The sequence below is a fragment of the Salvia hispanica genome, chromosome 2, assembly GCF_029641045.1.
Source record: "Salvia hispanica isolate PSC_SH4W2 chromosome 2, Shi_PSC_v1, whole genome shotgun sequence".
NCBI classification, from domain to species: domain Eukaryota; kingdom Viridiplantae; phylum Streptophyta; class Magnoliopsida; order Lamiales; family Lamiaceae; genus Salvia; species Salvia hispanica.
In genome coordinates this window covers 59,603,033-59,619,295 of record NC_142693.1, presented here as the reverse complement: position 1 = coordinate 59,619,295, position 16,263 = coordinate 59,603,033, and the positions used below count along the sequence as shown (strand labels likewise).

The following is a 16,263-nucleotide window of genomic DNA, read 5'->3' as shown; positions in this document are numbered from 1 at the left end:
AAAGGAAATGATTATATTACTTATATATATCTAAAATGAAAAAAATGACTCTATTACTATACAAGAAAAAGAATATAACTTTTGGGTGTGTACATATATGTTTATAATATATATGTGAACATATTATATTGCTATAATATGATAGATAGTAATATGTTGATACTGATGGTTGGTATTGCCGTATTGATATTTAGTTCATTTTTCTTTGCTATAGCAGATAGGCAGTATACTGTGCATATACGGTATTTGTCTCGAAGTTTTCAAAATTTTCACACTTAATTGTTGAATCTTCTACGTTGTCCTCTCAAATTACATCTGCGATAGATTTCATATATAATTCGTGGAAATAATTCATAAATTGCAGCTATGCATTTCGTGTTAAAATGTGTCTCATTTAGCGTCTCCATATTCTCTATTCTAATAAGAATCTGATTCGTTAAAAAGAAAAAAGATTTGCATGATATACATTAGTTTAGAATACATTTATTATACATTCATGGACACTTATTACAACAATGTTTCACATTTTATTTTATATTTATTCATAACACAACGAGAAGCGAATCCATGCAAATCTTACGAAACCATCAAACCTTGATGGGTCTGGCCTTAAGGGGTGATTTCTTTTGCAAGGCTAGTCCAAACACATCTTCTCTTTGCAGTAGTTTGGCTTTAGTGTCGGTCCCTCCCTCAAGTTCCCAATCAAAGTTATGACACAACGTTGCCACCATGCAAAACAACACGCGACTAGCTAGTGGCATGCCAGGGCAAATTCTCCTTCCTGATCCAAATGGAATCAACTCGAAATGTTGGCCCTCGAAATTTATATCCTTACCGAGAAACCTTTCAGGCTCAAACGACTCAGGATTCTGCCATATGTTTGGATCTCTAGTAATTGCCCAAAAGTTGATGATTATCTTCGCATTCTTGGGTATTGTGTAGCCATTTACCTGTGTGTCCTCCCCAGCCTCACGTGGACCTAGTATAGGTGCGACCGGATGAAACCGGAACACTTCATTAATTGTGGCTTGCAAGTATGGGAGTCTAGAGATGTCGGATCCTTCCACGATACTTTTATCTCCAAGAACACTCTTAAGTTCTGCTTTAAGCTTTGCCAATTTGTCAGGGTGGAGTAGTAATTCTACCATTGCCCATTGCGTTGTGGCTGCACTAGTGTCTGATCCGGCAATAATTATGTCCTAGTTGAGTAGAGTAAATGAGTAATTAGAAGTGACATATTTGGATATATATATATTCATGCAGGGTAGTGATAAAATGCAAACTTATATATTGTACAAACTCAAAACTCCTCAACACAACTTCAACACAATTTCAATACAATATCAACACAGTGTAAAATTTCAAGATTTTAATATCAACACAGTATCAACACATCATCAATCATTGACTACTGTTGAAATTCTGTTGACATTTTCCTTGTTGATGATTTTTTGTGATCTGTTGACATTTTTCAATGGTTCAGATCATAGTTGATCATAGTTTTGAGTTTGTACAATATTTAGAGTTTTCATTTGATCACATCCCTATCCATATATAGATGATCAAAACAAGTATGCATTTAAATTCATAAATGCAGCCCAAATCTTGGTCCTAGGATTAAGTGATCTAATAGTTAATAATTAATCAAAAACACGTAGGGTCATTATTTTGTCGTTTTACGTCATACTTATACAATCCGAGTTTAAGGTCAATGATCCTTTGTTAGAATAACCTAAAAATAAACTAATAATAACCTAAAAATGTCCTACATATGATTTTGTTCTACGTTTCTGTATTTAAATTTAGTTTTCATAGATTAAAACCCTATATACATATGCTCACCAAACAGATATGTATGATTTGTTTGATGGTCAACTCATAGTGAGTTTGTTCCGCCATGTCAAGAAGCGTATCCAGAAAATCATTCATTTTGTTGTAATCGGAGTCCCTCCGTTGACGCATTCGCCGCTGGACCATGCCCTCGACTAAACCCAGCAAGCTCCTGAGATGATGCCCGATCTTCCGTCGGATCCCTTGCAGATCCAACGGCGCTAAGAAGGGGTAAAAATCAGAAATATTCGGAACCCCAATATACCTGGTGAAGCCATTAACATGCTCCCTGAACTCCTTATTCGCTAGCGAATCGGCAGCGCCGTAATCGGTGAGATTGATCGAGAAGAGAGTCGAGAACACCAGGTCCGTCATGGTGGTGAACGTCGCCTCCCCGACGTTCATCACCTGGTCCCGCTCGCTGAACCCGCGCACGTGTTCAGCAAGCTTCCGCAGCGTCTCTTGGCGCTGCCCCTCCGTTTTCTGAAGCGCCTGATGGGAGAAGAGCTGCTCTCGCCCGACCCGGCGGATTCTTTTCCACGCGGCCGAGTCCGCGGGCATGGTGTTCCACGAGGCCTTGTCGAACCCGTAGATGTAGACTGCGGCCGGGATGGATCTGTTCGAGAAGGCGTTCCCACGCTTCTGGAGTATCTCCGCCGCCATCTCCGGCGAGGAGGCGACGACGGTGAATTGGGTACCGAGGCGGAGGGATATTAGCGGGCCGTGGGTTTTGGCGAGCTCGGCCAAGGACTTGTGGGGGTCGCCACGGAGTTGGAAGATGTTTCCGACTATCGGCAGGGGACGAGGCCCTGGAGGGAACTTGCCACCGGGGCCTCGCCGCCGCCGTGAGAGTACAACGGTAGACCATGCTGCTATCAAGGCCACGATTAAAAGAACAAAATACTCCATATTTCTTTGTTTATGTTCTCAGTTCTCACAACTCTATACATTACTTCCCTATTTATTGTTGTACGTAAGTCCACAACAATAATTTGATTATAATGGAATATCTAGAAAGAAATTAATACTCCATAATTCAGTATTAATTAGTGGGACATACAAAGAAATAATAATGGAATAGAGGTACTATCTCATCGAAATAATGGTTCTTTGTCCCCAAAAATTATAACACCCCGACTTTTTCTATCTTTTTATTTGTACTTGAAAGGATGTCGTTTGCGGACCTGAAATTCTTTTGATTTAATTTCTTCCGTCAAGAGAAGGATTTTACTTTTGAGGCCAAATAATTATTCTTTCCTAGCGCAATTTAATACCCAATTGTTACGAGCCCAAAATACATTTTATTTATTTCTTCTTGAGCCCTTGGAAGTTTCTACTTTACAAAAGAATTTAAACGCAGATTACCACTCCTTTTTTGTTCCACAAAATCCGGCATTTACAAGATGAAGAAGAGAACAAATCGGTTTCTCCTCCGATGATTCCATGAAATATCAGTTATCTACACATACATATCAGCCCATGACTCCAGGTTTATCTCATTCAACCAAACTCAAACTTTTCACAATTTTTATCATTCAATACCAAGAAAGTCGAGAGCAGAGAGGGATAAGATCTTTCTGAAAGGTTAGACGATGAGCGGTGGTGGCGTTCCTCGACCGAACAGCGATGAAAAGGAGACACAGAGGCGGCGCTGCATCTACCTGACAGCAGCGGCAGCGCTGAATGATCAGCAACGACGATGGATGGCAATGGCGGCGTGGCTCCAAGCAGGCCAGAGCAGCGGCGTGAGTGGATACCGGCAGCGGCGCTGCGTTGTGGCCGAGGGAAAAGAGAGAGGGTGCGAGGCGGCAGAAGTGCAGCAGCGGCGGAGGAGGTGACGATGGCTGTGGTGCGAGGGCGGCGGCGAACAGCACCGGGCTGAAATCAGCAGCAGCAGGCACGGCTTCTCATGACGAACAGGAAGCGGCTGCTCGGCCGGACGGCGGTGACAGAAGGCCGGAAACTGTGGCGGCGTTGTGGAGAAAAGAGGGCAATAGAGCAGCGACGAGAGGCAGAGGCGCCGTGCTGAATTTGAACTGAGAGAAGAAAGAGTTTAGAGATTTCAATTTGGATATTCTCTTGAATATTTCGAACCTCGCTGAAATTGGGAGAATTGGGAAGCTCGATTCCTATTTGTCTTGGGAATAGTCAAAATTAAAGAAGGAGAGAAGAAGATTATGGCTTGCTGATTTGGGAATTTTCAATTAGGGAAGAGAGAGAGAGAGGATGATGGAAACGGCGAGGAGCGACGTTCTGGATCAGCAGCTAAGACGAGCAGCGACGGCGCTGTGATGGAGACGATGAGGAGAAAGGACGAGGCAGCAGCGTGAAACACCTAGAGGACAGCGAAGTGACGAACTTGCCGTTGTGATTACCACTGTAACATCTCGAAATTTAGAATCCTAATTTTAGAGCCCTAAAAATTTATTATTGATGACGTGGAAGATGTGAATTATTTGATAAGTGAATTTATTGCACGAGTTTCTTTGACCGAAGTTTGAAAAGTCAAATTTGTTGACTATGTTATGTGACATGTGATTTATTAAATTATGAGGTGAAATAATTTTTAAAGGTGAGTGAGAACATTAGAGAAAATTTCCATAAATACTAGCCACCTAATTCTCATGATTTTCGAACCACCTTGATTTTTGGAGAAAGAATTCTATTTTTCCGGATTTAATTTAATTCTTGGGATTTATCCAAATTAAATCTAAGACCAAATTATTCCTTATTTTTAAAGAGGAAAAATTGACACCCCTTTGTGCCTAGTGATTTTCGAAAATCACCAATATAAGGAAGGGAGTATTATTTTTATTTTAGTTAATCCCTTATTTGATTTCCTTCCATACCTAGAATTTAAATATTCTACCAAATCTTTTCATACTTCAAGGGATCTTGCCTTATCTCATTCTAGTCAATATTAAAAATCCATGTCTTATTTAAAACGGCATAGGGGACGCCTCTTTTAACTCCAAGTTGGGAGAATTCTTATTTTATTTTGCTCCGTGATATTTTATTCTACTCCGTAAAATATACCAAAACAAAATTTTGGCTAATTAAAAAGCCTAATTTTCGAAACCTACATGCCTTGGAACCCTAGAGCTTATTTTGGTATTTCTTCTTCCCTACTCCATAATATTGATTATTTAATTGTGGAGAATAAAATCTTACCTAATATTCTTAAGATCTTATTGGACTCTATAAATAAGAGCCAAAACCCCTAACCCTAGCCCCCACATTTTCGCCCCCCACCCTAAGTACACGCCCCATCCCTCTTCCCCTTACTCTCTCAATTCTCTTCTATTTTTTCTTCAATAATCCTTCAACCTTTGAGAAGAATTGGAAGTTTGATCCAAGAATCTTGAAGAATCAAGTCTAATACTTACTTCCTACCAATCGTTTTTCTCACAATGTACTTTATATTCATCTTCTTCGTTTCTACTCCACTCCTCTTCTTTTTAACCGATTAATCGGTCTTCTTGAACCCTCATGCATCTTGGTTGAGTGAAAGTGGGACAAAGGGGATATGGGAATATGTTACATGTGTGTGGTGTGTGTGTGTGTGTGTCGTGTGTGTGTGTGTGTTGTGTTTGTGAAGTGTGTGTTTGATGGCTAAATATTCTTGTGTGACACATGTTGATGTTAGATCTAGTTTTGGAGATGCGAATGGAACTTGTGTAATAAACATGATCTTGATTGATTAGTAATGATAAGATAAATCGATGGGAAAAGGGAAAGTATTGAGACATGCATGAGTAAGAGTAGTGTTGAACCTAATTTGTGATATGTGCCTATGTGATTAAAAGGTGAAACTTTGGTTGCGAAGCCGGATAACGGAAAAGCGAAACTACTTGAAATCTAAGCAGTCGAGGTGGGCTTTACTCTTAAAACTCTCTTTTATTTTGTCAAAAATGTTGATTGGTGTTATAAGGGTGGTTTAACTGTTATGTCATGCCTATGTTTGCTTTATTGTGATATTGTGTGCCTGATGCCTAGTTTGTGAGTTCGCTCCATTGGGCTATAGGGCTATGAATGTGATTATACGAATTCGGGTCTGAGTACGAGCCGCAAACCCTACCAGGCTGTGTACACGATGGGATCGGGAGCCGTCCTTGCTAGTCGGCCGGTCTCGTGGGCGTAAAGTGTGGCCACACTTTCGTCGCACCATGGAATGATTGTGATTGTTGATTTTGTTGAGGAAAATGGGGAGTTATTTTGACTGGCCAGTCTATGGAAAATATATTTTGTGATACTCGTGATATTTCTCTTATAACTGCTTAAAACTCGAGTTCACTTGGTAAGTGTGGCATAACTTATAAAATGTTTTGGCAATGAGCTCACTGAGTATTTCAAAATACTCAGCCCTGCATGTGTTTTCCTTATGTGCAGGTTGAACGATGACGAGCGGTGGCGGGTGTTGAGCATGATAACTAATTAAGATGGATATTTTGAACTTCAAGCGTAGTTGTGTCCTCATACATAGCTACTCTTTCTTTTGGTCGTCTTCCGCTGAATTTTGATACACTTTAGGATTTGTTTTTGGGATATTTGCATCTTGCCTTCGATTTGAGGCCTTAGCCCTTTTCTTGTGATTTTTATCTTGGATATTATGTCGTACTCTTGAGATTTTGATCGTTATTTAAGATACCCCTTTCTCTTTCTTATTCAAGCTTCTAGGTTAAGTTGTTGCTTTATTGCTCTGATGTTTCCTTTAAATGCTTTGGTCAACACTCTTTAAATAAAACCCTAGCCTATGTTTACTTCTTTAGAGTCCGTTTGGTAGCAGCAGCCGCATTTATTGTACCCTAGGAGGGCGGGCTGTTACAGTTGGTATCAGATCCTCAGTTTCTTTCCGTTCTGGACCCAAGAGTCTTTTCGAAAATCTAAGTTGTCCTTGTAATCATTTTCTAACGAACTGAATATGGAAGGCTCAACACCGCAACTCGTCTCGTTCAACCACGAAAAAAGAGGTACAAAATATTTCTATGATTGAAACTTTATGCTCTTGGAAATTTTGGTGGAAAGTGTTATTTTTGTGAGAAGCATGCCTTAAGTGTTGAGAATATTGTTGTGCTTGTGAAGCGATGCTTCTTAAATGATGATTCCTAGGAGTTTGGAGATATTATGAATGTGAAGCGATGCTTCTTGAATGGTGATCTGTTGAATGTTGTATGAGAACTTGTGAAAATTGTGAAATGTGAATGTGATTGCGTGAGATTTTGTTGAAATGTTGCGATGCTTAGATTTGGACTTTTGGAACCTAGCATGACTTAGCTATACGATCACAGCGCTCGTACCAACAGTAGAAACGTGGAATGACTAGTATTAGGCCGTTAGTGTATGTGGGGATTCGATGAAACGCGAATGGAAAATGCACGAATAGTTATCTTAAGAACGAGAACTTTTGACGCGACGCTACCTTTGTACCATCACCTTTTGACTTTTATACACGTTCGCAGCACCATTTGAGATCACACACTTGCAATTCTTTTCCACCCTTGTGACGGTGCTGACTTGTTCCTTTTTCCCCTTTTTGTAGATGGTTCAACCCTATCACGCCCTTATGCGTCACCGCTACGCCAAGAATAGGAACTTTCCGGTAGAGCGCTATAGAGAGCTGGAATGGGACGGAAACCAGTTCCTCTTGAACTTCACCACCGATTTCTACGGTCATTGGCTGGACGCTTACGCGTATGGAACTACCCATCACGAGGGAATCATGCGTTATCCACATACTACCTTCCCCTTGGAGCGAGTGGACCGCTCAAGCCTCAGTATCCTACACTTGGTTTAGCCCACCCAAATACACGCCTCGAGGAGACTTCGTCGGCCTAATAGGAGTCTTACTTCCGGCCATGTCTGCCGCCGTTGACGGACCTCTACTCCATCCGCCAACGCAAAGGTACTCGCCAGGAGCAGCACGTCAAATGAAGTATCGCGATGACGAGGAGCCGCACGTTGCCCGCGTTCCCCGTAGAAGGACCCTTAGGATGCGCGTTTCGACCCCTCGAAGGATCATAAGAGAGGCCGAAGAGATGCTTACCTCGATTCATTCGCCCCCATGCGCCGAGAAGGAAGACGAGGAGATGGGACCGTTCGAGAAGGGAGAGAGTTCGAACGCGGAGAGTGTCGGAGAGTCGGAAGTACCCGAGGAGGACGAGGGCGGAGATGTCTAGTGCTCGGATAGTGATTTTGTTTTTCCTTTCCCCATGTTTTGAATTCTAGAACTTCCATTTACGTTGTCATTTTCTTTCGCAATTGTTTCGCTCCTTTTCATTCATTGTACCAAGACCTTTTGAGACCACTTTTGAGATTTAATGGGGAATTCGCACCTTTCATTCTAGTATCTGGCAATGAGCCATCTTCACTCTTTTCTATCCTTATTGCGTGAATATACTTGCTCGTTCTATTATCTTCCAAGTGTTTTGCACCTTATGGTGCAACCTTATTATGTTTTCTCTTGCACAACTGTTTTTCTTTACAACTGCTATTGTGTGGTCATTCCTTGGACCCTACTTGTAGAAGAGTTAAATTTTTCTTCTTTCAAATGTACCACGTCACTATTTTGGGTTTAAATAAGTACGCTAACAACTCGAGTGAAATGAATCAGAATGCCGCCTAGACGCAACGTGAGGAACGAGGAACCCTCTTCCTGGGCTTCGGATGAAGACAGCGTGATGCAACCAAGGCCGCCACCACCACCACCACGAGTAGATAGGGAAGTCGTGAAACTATTCCTTGACCAAAGGCCTCCTACCTTCGACGGGATGGGTGAACCCGCAAAGGCTAAAACCTGGATACGCGCTTTAGAGCGCATCTTCAAGACCTTAGTGTGCAACGATGCGGAGAAGATGATCTGCGTGACGCATCAACTGACCGGGTCCGCTGACTTTTGGTGGGACACCAAGCTGAAGACCATGCCCCAGGATCGTGTGGACGAGATGACGTGGGAAGACTTCAAGACCGAGGTCTATGACAAGTACATACCCAAAAGCTACCGCAAGGCAAAGGCAGCCGAGTTCCACAACCTCACCCAGGGACGTCTGTCCGTGACCGAATATGACCACGCACTTTGTGACATGACCCGCTATGCGCCGGAACAGATGGATACCGATGAGAAGCTGGCCGATAAGTTTCGTGAGGGTCTAAGGCACGAAATTAGGATGGCAATGGCAGTCCGTGGAACCCTTACGTACGCCGAGGCGCTGGCCCTCGCACTGGATGTAGAGGCAGCAATGCCGAAGGAGAGGAGCGCGGGGAACACTACCACGGCACTACCCCCGCCACGCCCTAACCACGATAAGAGGAGGTGGGAGAAGAGTAGGATCCACTATGATAACAAGCGATACCGCCCCACTCAGAACAGGCCGCCGTACGGGGGAGGACAAACTTCGTTCAATCCGAGGAGCGACCCCCGGGATAGGCCACCCCAGTGTAACGTTTGCGCCAAGTACCATTTCGGGGAGTGTAGAGGACCGAACCCAACTAGGTGCTTCAACTGTGGAGGGAACGGTCACTTCTCTAGGGAGTGCCCGAGTAGGAACGTAGGAACCGGGTCGAGGTAGAACCATCCGGGTTTCCGTCAGCAGCCGAGGGCACCACCGACGGGCTCGGGAGTGAACCGGAGTCAACCACCGCGGCTGCAGCAGCCTGTCCGCCCAAGACTTCCCGCCCCGGCTAGAGCGTACGCCATTAGCCAGAAGCAGCCCAAGATTGAGCAAGGGAATCCCGAGAGTGGAAATTTGGCAGGTATAGGCGAAATCCTCGAAACCCCTATTGTTGTTTTGTTTGACACGGGCGCATCTCATTCTTTCATATCTGAGTTGTGTGTGCATACCTTGAGCTTGCCTGTTAGGAAGTCTGAACATAAGATGATGGTGTCCTCACCAGTAGGAGGGATAGTAGAGATTTTCCGTTTTTGCACGAACATAGAAATCACACTAGGAGAGCTTAAATTAGTTGCTTACGATCTGCGAGTTATGGCGATGAGAGATGTCGACGTAATCTTAGGAATGGATTGGTTAACCGCGAACTTTGCGACGATTAGTTGTAAGGAGCGACAGATATCCCTACAAGCTCCGGGTACGGAACCCATCGTGTACCACAGAATCTCGATGAACCGGCGAACCGCCATAATCTCCGCATTACAAGCTACCGCCATGATAAAGAAAGGACGTCCAGCCTACCTTGTCTATCTCCACGGAGAAGAAGAGGAAAGGAGGCTTGAAGACGTTGTTGTCGTACGAGATTTTCCCGACGTTTTTCCCGAGGAGTTACCTGGACCGCCGCCGGATAGGCAGTTAGAATATACGATCGACCTTGAACCTGGAGCCGCACCTATATCCAAGGCACCATACCGAATGGCGCCTAAGGAATTGGAGGAACTAAAGATACAACTACAGGAGCTCATGGATTTAGGTTTTGTTAGGCCCAGTGTTTCGCCATGGGGCGCACCGGTGCTCTTCGTTAAGAAGAAAGACGGGTCAATGAGAATGTGTATCGACTATAGAAAGTTGAACAAATTGACCCTCAAGAACAAGTACCCACTACCAAGGATAGACGACCTGTTCGATCAACTCCGAGGAGCCGGCGTATTCTCTAAGATGGATCTAAAGTCCGGGTACCACCAGCTGAAAGTGCGAAAGGAGGATATACCTAAGACCGCATTCCGTACCAGATATGGTCACTGTGAGTTCGTCGTGATGCCGTTCGGGCTGACGAATGCCCCAGCAGTGTTTATGGACCTGATGAACCGAGTTTTCCACCCGTACCTAGATACGTTCGTCTTAGTATTCATAGATGATATCTTAGTCTACTCGAAGGACGAGAAGGAGCACGCGGAGCACCTACGGATCGCGCTGGAGACGTTGAGGACGGAAAAGTTGTATGCCAAATTCAGCAAGTGCGAATTCTGGCTGAAAGAAGTCAACTTTTTAGGGCACATCGTGTCGGCAGAAGGAATTCGAGTGGACCCCGCCAAGGTTGAGGCGGTGCAACAGTGGAAGTCGCCATCGACACCGAACGAGATTCGGAGTTTTCTGGGCTTGGCAGGATACTACCGAAGGTTCATAGAAGGATTCTCCAAGATAGCGAGACCGATGACCCAACAACTAAAGAAAGGGATCAAGGTGAACTGGACGCCGGAGTGTGAGGCGAGTTTCCAACTCTTGAAGGAGAAATTGACCACCGCACCAGTGTTAGCTGTGCCAGAGCTTGGAGTGAATTACGTAGTTTACACCGACGCTTCGAAGGTCGGATTAGGATGCGTGTTGATGCAGAACAACAAGGTGATCGCCTACGCGTCACGACAATTGAAACCGCACGAGTTTAACTACCCCACCCACGATTTAGAGTTAGCCGCTGTAGTGCATGCCCTAAAGGTTTGGAGGCACCATCTCTACAGAGTTAGGTGTGAAATCTTTACGGATCATAAGAGTTTGAAGTACTTTTTCGAGCAGAAGGACCTGAACATGCAACAACGGAGGTGGCTCGAGCTGGTGAAGGACTACGATTGTGGCATCAACTACCACCCCGGCAAGGCAAACATAGTGGCAAATGCCTTAAGCCGTAGAGACCATTCGCAACTCGCTGTTTTTCTGACAGAGGAGGAAAGTTTAGTACGGGAGTTGAGTAAGTTGCGAATAGAAGTAGTTAGGACACCCGAAACCGTAGAGGGCTGAATCGCCGCGTTAGTAGTGGAACCCGATCTAAGGACGAGGATCATTGCAGCATAACGGCTAGATGTGAGATTGGAGGAGATTCGAGTCGAAGTAAGAACCGGTGAATCCGGAAATTTTAGCGAGGCTTCCGACAACGCTCTCACCTTTGAAGGGAGACTGTGCGTGCCGAACGACGAGGGACTTAGGAACGAGATCATGAGCGAAGCCCACGAAACCCCATACACTGCTCATCCCGGAAGCACGAAGATGTACCAGGATCTGAAGAAATCCTTTTGGTGGAACGGCATGAAGAGGGATGTCGCAACTTTTGTGGAGCGCTGCTTAGCCTGCCAACAGGTGAAAGCCTTACACCAACGACCGTACGGGAAGCTACAACCGCTTGAGATACCCGAGTGGAAATGGGAGCACATCGCTATGGATTTCGTGACGGCATTGCCGAAGACCCTCAAAGGGGACACCGCAATCTGGGTGATCATAGATCGACTTACCAAGAGTGCACACTTCATACCTATTCCCGTAACCCATGGATCGGATAGGCTAGCTCGGATCTACATCCAGGAGATCGTACGATTACATGGAGTCCCAGTGACGATTACGTCTGATCGTGACCCGAAGTTTACCTTGAAATTTTGGATTAGCCTACAGCGCGAGCTTGGAACACGCTTAAACTTTAGCACGACTTTTCACCCACAGTCCGACGGAAAATCCGAAAGAACGATACAAACTCTCGAGGATATGCTAAGAGTCGTGGTGCTCGACCGAGGCGGAAATTGGGAGACCGCACTCCCTTTGATCGAGTTCGCCTACAACAACAGCTTCCAAGCAACGATCGGCATGGCGCCATATGAGGCACTTTATGGAAGAAAGTGTAGATCTCCGCTCTACTGGGATGAAGTTGGCGAACGAAGGGCACTTGGACTCGATGCCGTCGAAGAAATGGTCGGAATCGTTCGACAAATCCGTGCGCGAATGAAGGAAGCCCAGGACAGATAGAAGTCGTACGCCGACGTCCAACGGAAGGACTTACAGTTCCATGCTGGCGATAAAGTTTTTCTCAAAGTATCCCCGTCGAAAGGGATAACGCGTTTCAGGGTAAAAGGGAAATTGAAACCACGTTTCATCGGGCCGTACGAAATTCTAGAAGGAGTAGGACCCGTAGCTTATTGTTTAGCGCTGCCGCCCAGCCTTGGGAATGTGCACAATGTTTTCCATGTATCGCAGTTGCGGAAATACGTGTTCGATCTGAAGCATGTGATTCGCTACAAGGAAGTTGCCGTAAACCCGGACCTGAGCTACGAGGAGCAACCCCAGATGATCTTGGATCGGAAGGTTCAAACCTCGAGGAATAAATCCACTGCCTACGTGAAAATACAATGGAGAAACCACGGGCCCGAGGAAGCCACGTGGGAGCTTGAGGATAAGATGATAGAACTATACCCGGAACTCTTCCCCTAGAGGTACCAAATTTCGAGACGAAATTTCTTTTAAGAGTGGTAGGATGTAACATCTCGGAATTTAGAACCCTAATTTTAGAGCCCTAAAAATTTATTATTGATGACGTGGAAGATGTGAATTATTTGATAAGTGAATTTATTGCATTGAGTTTCTTTGACCGAAGTTTGAAAAGTCAAATTTGTTGATTATGTGATGTGGCATGTGATTTATTAAATTATGAGGTGAAATAATTGTTTAAAGGTGAGTGAGAACATTAGAGAAAATTTCCATAAATACTAGCCACCTAATTCTCATGATTTTCGAACCACATTGATTTTTGGAGAAAGAATACTATTTTTTCGGATTTAATTTAATTCTTGGGATTTATCCAAATTAAATCCAAGACCCAATTATTCCTTATTTTTAAAGAGGAAAAATCGATACCCCTTTGTGCCTAGTGATTTTCGAAAATCACCAATATAAGGAAGGGAGTATTATTTTTATTTTAGTTAATCCCTTATTTGATTTCCTTCCATACCTAGAATTTAAATATTCTACCAAATCTTTCCATACTTCAAGAGATCTTGCCTTATCTCATTCTAGTCAATATTAAAAATTCATGCCTTATTTAAAAGGGCATAGGGGACGCCTCTTTTAACTCCAAGATGGGAGAATTCTTATTTTTATTTTGCTCCGTGATATTTTATTCTACTCCGTAGATATATACAAAAAAAATCTTTGCTAATTAAAAAGCCTAAAATTCGAAACCTACATGCCTTGGAACCCTAGAGCTTATTTTGGTATTTCTTCTTCCCTACTCCATAATATTGATTATTTAATTGTGGAGAATAAAATCTTACCAAATGTTCTAAAGATCTTATTGGACTCTATAAATAAGAGCCAAAACCCCTAACCTAGCCTCCACATTTTCGCCCCCCACCCTAAGTACACGCCCCCTCCCTCTTCCCTTTACTCTCTCAATTCTCTTCTATTTTTTCTACAATAATCCTGCAACCTTTGTGAAGAATTAGAAGTTTGATCCAAGAATCTTGAAGAAACCAAGTCTAATACTTAATTCCTACCGATCATTTTTCTCACAAGGTATTTTATATTCATCTTCTTCGTTTCTACTCCACTCCTCTTCTTTTTAACCGATTAATCGGTCTTCTTGAACCCTCATGCATCTTGGTTGAGTGAAAGTGGGATAAAGGGGATATGGGAATATGTTACATGTGTGTGGTGTGTGTGTGTGTGTGGCGTGTGTGTGTGTGTGTTTTGTTTGTGAAGTGTGTGTTTGATGGCTAAATATTCTTGTGTGACACATGTTGATGTTAGATCTAGTTTTGGAGATGCGAATGGAACTTGTGTAATAAACATGATCTTGATTGATTAGTAATGATAAGATAAATCGATGGGAAAAGGGAAAGTATTGAGACATGCATGAGTAAGAGTAGTGTTGAACCTAATTTGTGATATGTGCCTATGTGATTAAAAGGTGAAACTTTGGTTGCGAAGCCGGATAACGGAAAAGCGAAACTACTTGAAATCTAAGCAGTCGAGGTGGGCTTTACTCTTAAAACTCTCTTTTATTTTGTCAAAAATGTTGATTGGTGTTATAAGGGTGGTTTAACTGTTATGTCATGCCTATGTTTGCTTTATTGTGATATTGTGTGCCTGATGCCTAGTTTGTGAGTTCGCTCCATTGGGCTATAGGGCTATGAATGTGATTATACGAATTCGGGTCTGAGTACGAGCCGCAAACCCTACCAGGCTGTGTACACGATGGGATCGGGAGCCGTCCTTGCTAGTCGGCCGGTCTCGTGGGCGTAAAGTGTGGCCACACTTTCGTTGCACCATGGAATGATTGTGATTGTTGATTTTGTTGAGGAAAATGGGGAGTTATTTTGACTGGCCAGTCTATGGAAAATATATTTTGTGATACTCGTGATATTTCTCTTATAACTGCTTAAAACTCGAGTTCACTTGGTAAGGGTGGCATAACTTATAAAATGTTTTGGCAATGAGCTCACTAAGTATTTCAAAATACTCAGCCCTGCATGTGTTTTCCTTATGTGCAGGTTGAACGATGACGAGCGGTGGCGGGTGTTGAGCATGATAACTAATTAAGATGGATATTTTGAACTTCAAGCGTAGTTGTGTCCTCATACATAGCTACTCTTTCTCTTGGTCGTCTTCCGCTGAATTTTGATACACTTTAGGATTTGTTTTTGGGATATTTGCATCTTGCCTTCGATTTGAAGCCTTAGCCCTTTTCTTGTGATTTTTATCTTGGATATTATGTCGTACTCTTGAGATTTTGATCGTTATTTAAGATACCCCTTTCTCTTTCTTATTCAAGCTTCTAGGTTAAGTTGTTGCTTTATTGCTCTGATGTTTCCTTTAAATGCTTTGGTCAACACTCTTTAAATAAAACCCTAGCCTATGTTTACTTCTTTAGAGTCTGTTTGGTAGTAGCTGCCGCATTTATTGTACCCTAGGAGGGCGGGCTGTTACAACCATGGTGCTGCAAATTCAGTGAAGAAGAGAGATTATGAATTTCTCTCCCAATGAAGTGTTGGGCTTTGTTTTATTCTATTGTTGCGCCTAGTGTTTTAAATTTAAAGTTTTGGTTCTTGGAGTAATGATATTTGTTAGGCCGGAGGGGATAAGGAGCTCGGGCAGCCATGGGGATAATTGGAAGTAGGGAAGCATGGACTCAAGAACGGATTTTCTCCGCGAACGAAGTAAGATCAAAAAGGAGATTTCAAATTCAGAAAATTAAACGATCGAGGTGGGCTTTCGAACTAAATACTTTCAAGAGCTTTAGTTCTAATATATCGATTCGAGCATCATTTTATGTGATAGAAATTCCTTATAACTGAGATTGCAATTATTATTAATTTTATTCGATGGTGATGTGATTTATGTGCTTAAAGTGAAATGATTAAAGTGACACTGATGTTATGTGATATATGTGTTGATTTATTGTGTGATATTGTGATTTGCTCGACTTGTTGATGTGATGTGAGATGTTGCTCGACCTTGACAGAAAAATGATTCAAATATGTTTTATGAGAAAAATGGAGTTTGCAAAGGGTATGTCGTGCCATGTTTTTTGTATTGAGAAATGTATATCTGTTTGTTTAGCAAGGGAGTGGTTCCTACTAGACCTATTGAAATCGAATTCGGGTTTGACTAGGGAGTGAGTCCCTACTCAGGCTAGTGTACACCATTGGGGACCGTGAGCCGTCTTTTAGGTCGGCCGGTCCAGTGATCGAGTTGTGGCCATACTCTCGTTCACATGTTGTTGAGGTTGTTG

At 43.2% G+C, this 16,263-nt stretch overlaps 2 protein-coding genes across 2 annotated transcripts; one reads left to right on the top strand and one right to left on the bottom strand.

The window, feature by feature from the left end:
• Positions 1-467: 467 nt before the first annotated feature.
• LOC125217682 (carnosic acid synthase-like) lies at positions 468-2,772 on the bottom strand. The gene is made up of 2 exons (XM_048119204.2): positions 1,843-2,772; positions 468-1,199 (listed from the first exon to the last, which is right to left on the bottom strand). Exons 1-2 carry the CDS (start codon positions 2,737-2,739, stop codon positions 588-590), a joined length of 1,509 nt encoding a protein of 502 aa, XP_047975161.1. The 5' UTR covers positions 2,740-2,772; the 3' UTR covers positions 468-587.
• A 5,669-nt stretch (positions 2,773-8,441) lies between these two features.
• Positions 8,442-9,395, top strand: LOC148932807 (uncharacterized). Its single transcript, XM_089065233.1, has one exon. It carries the CDS (start codon positions 8,442-8,444, stop codon positions 9,393-9,395), a length of 954 nt encoding a protein of 317 aa, XP_088921359.1.
• The last annotated feature ends 6,868 nt before the right edge of the window (positions 9,396-16,263 follow it).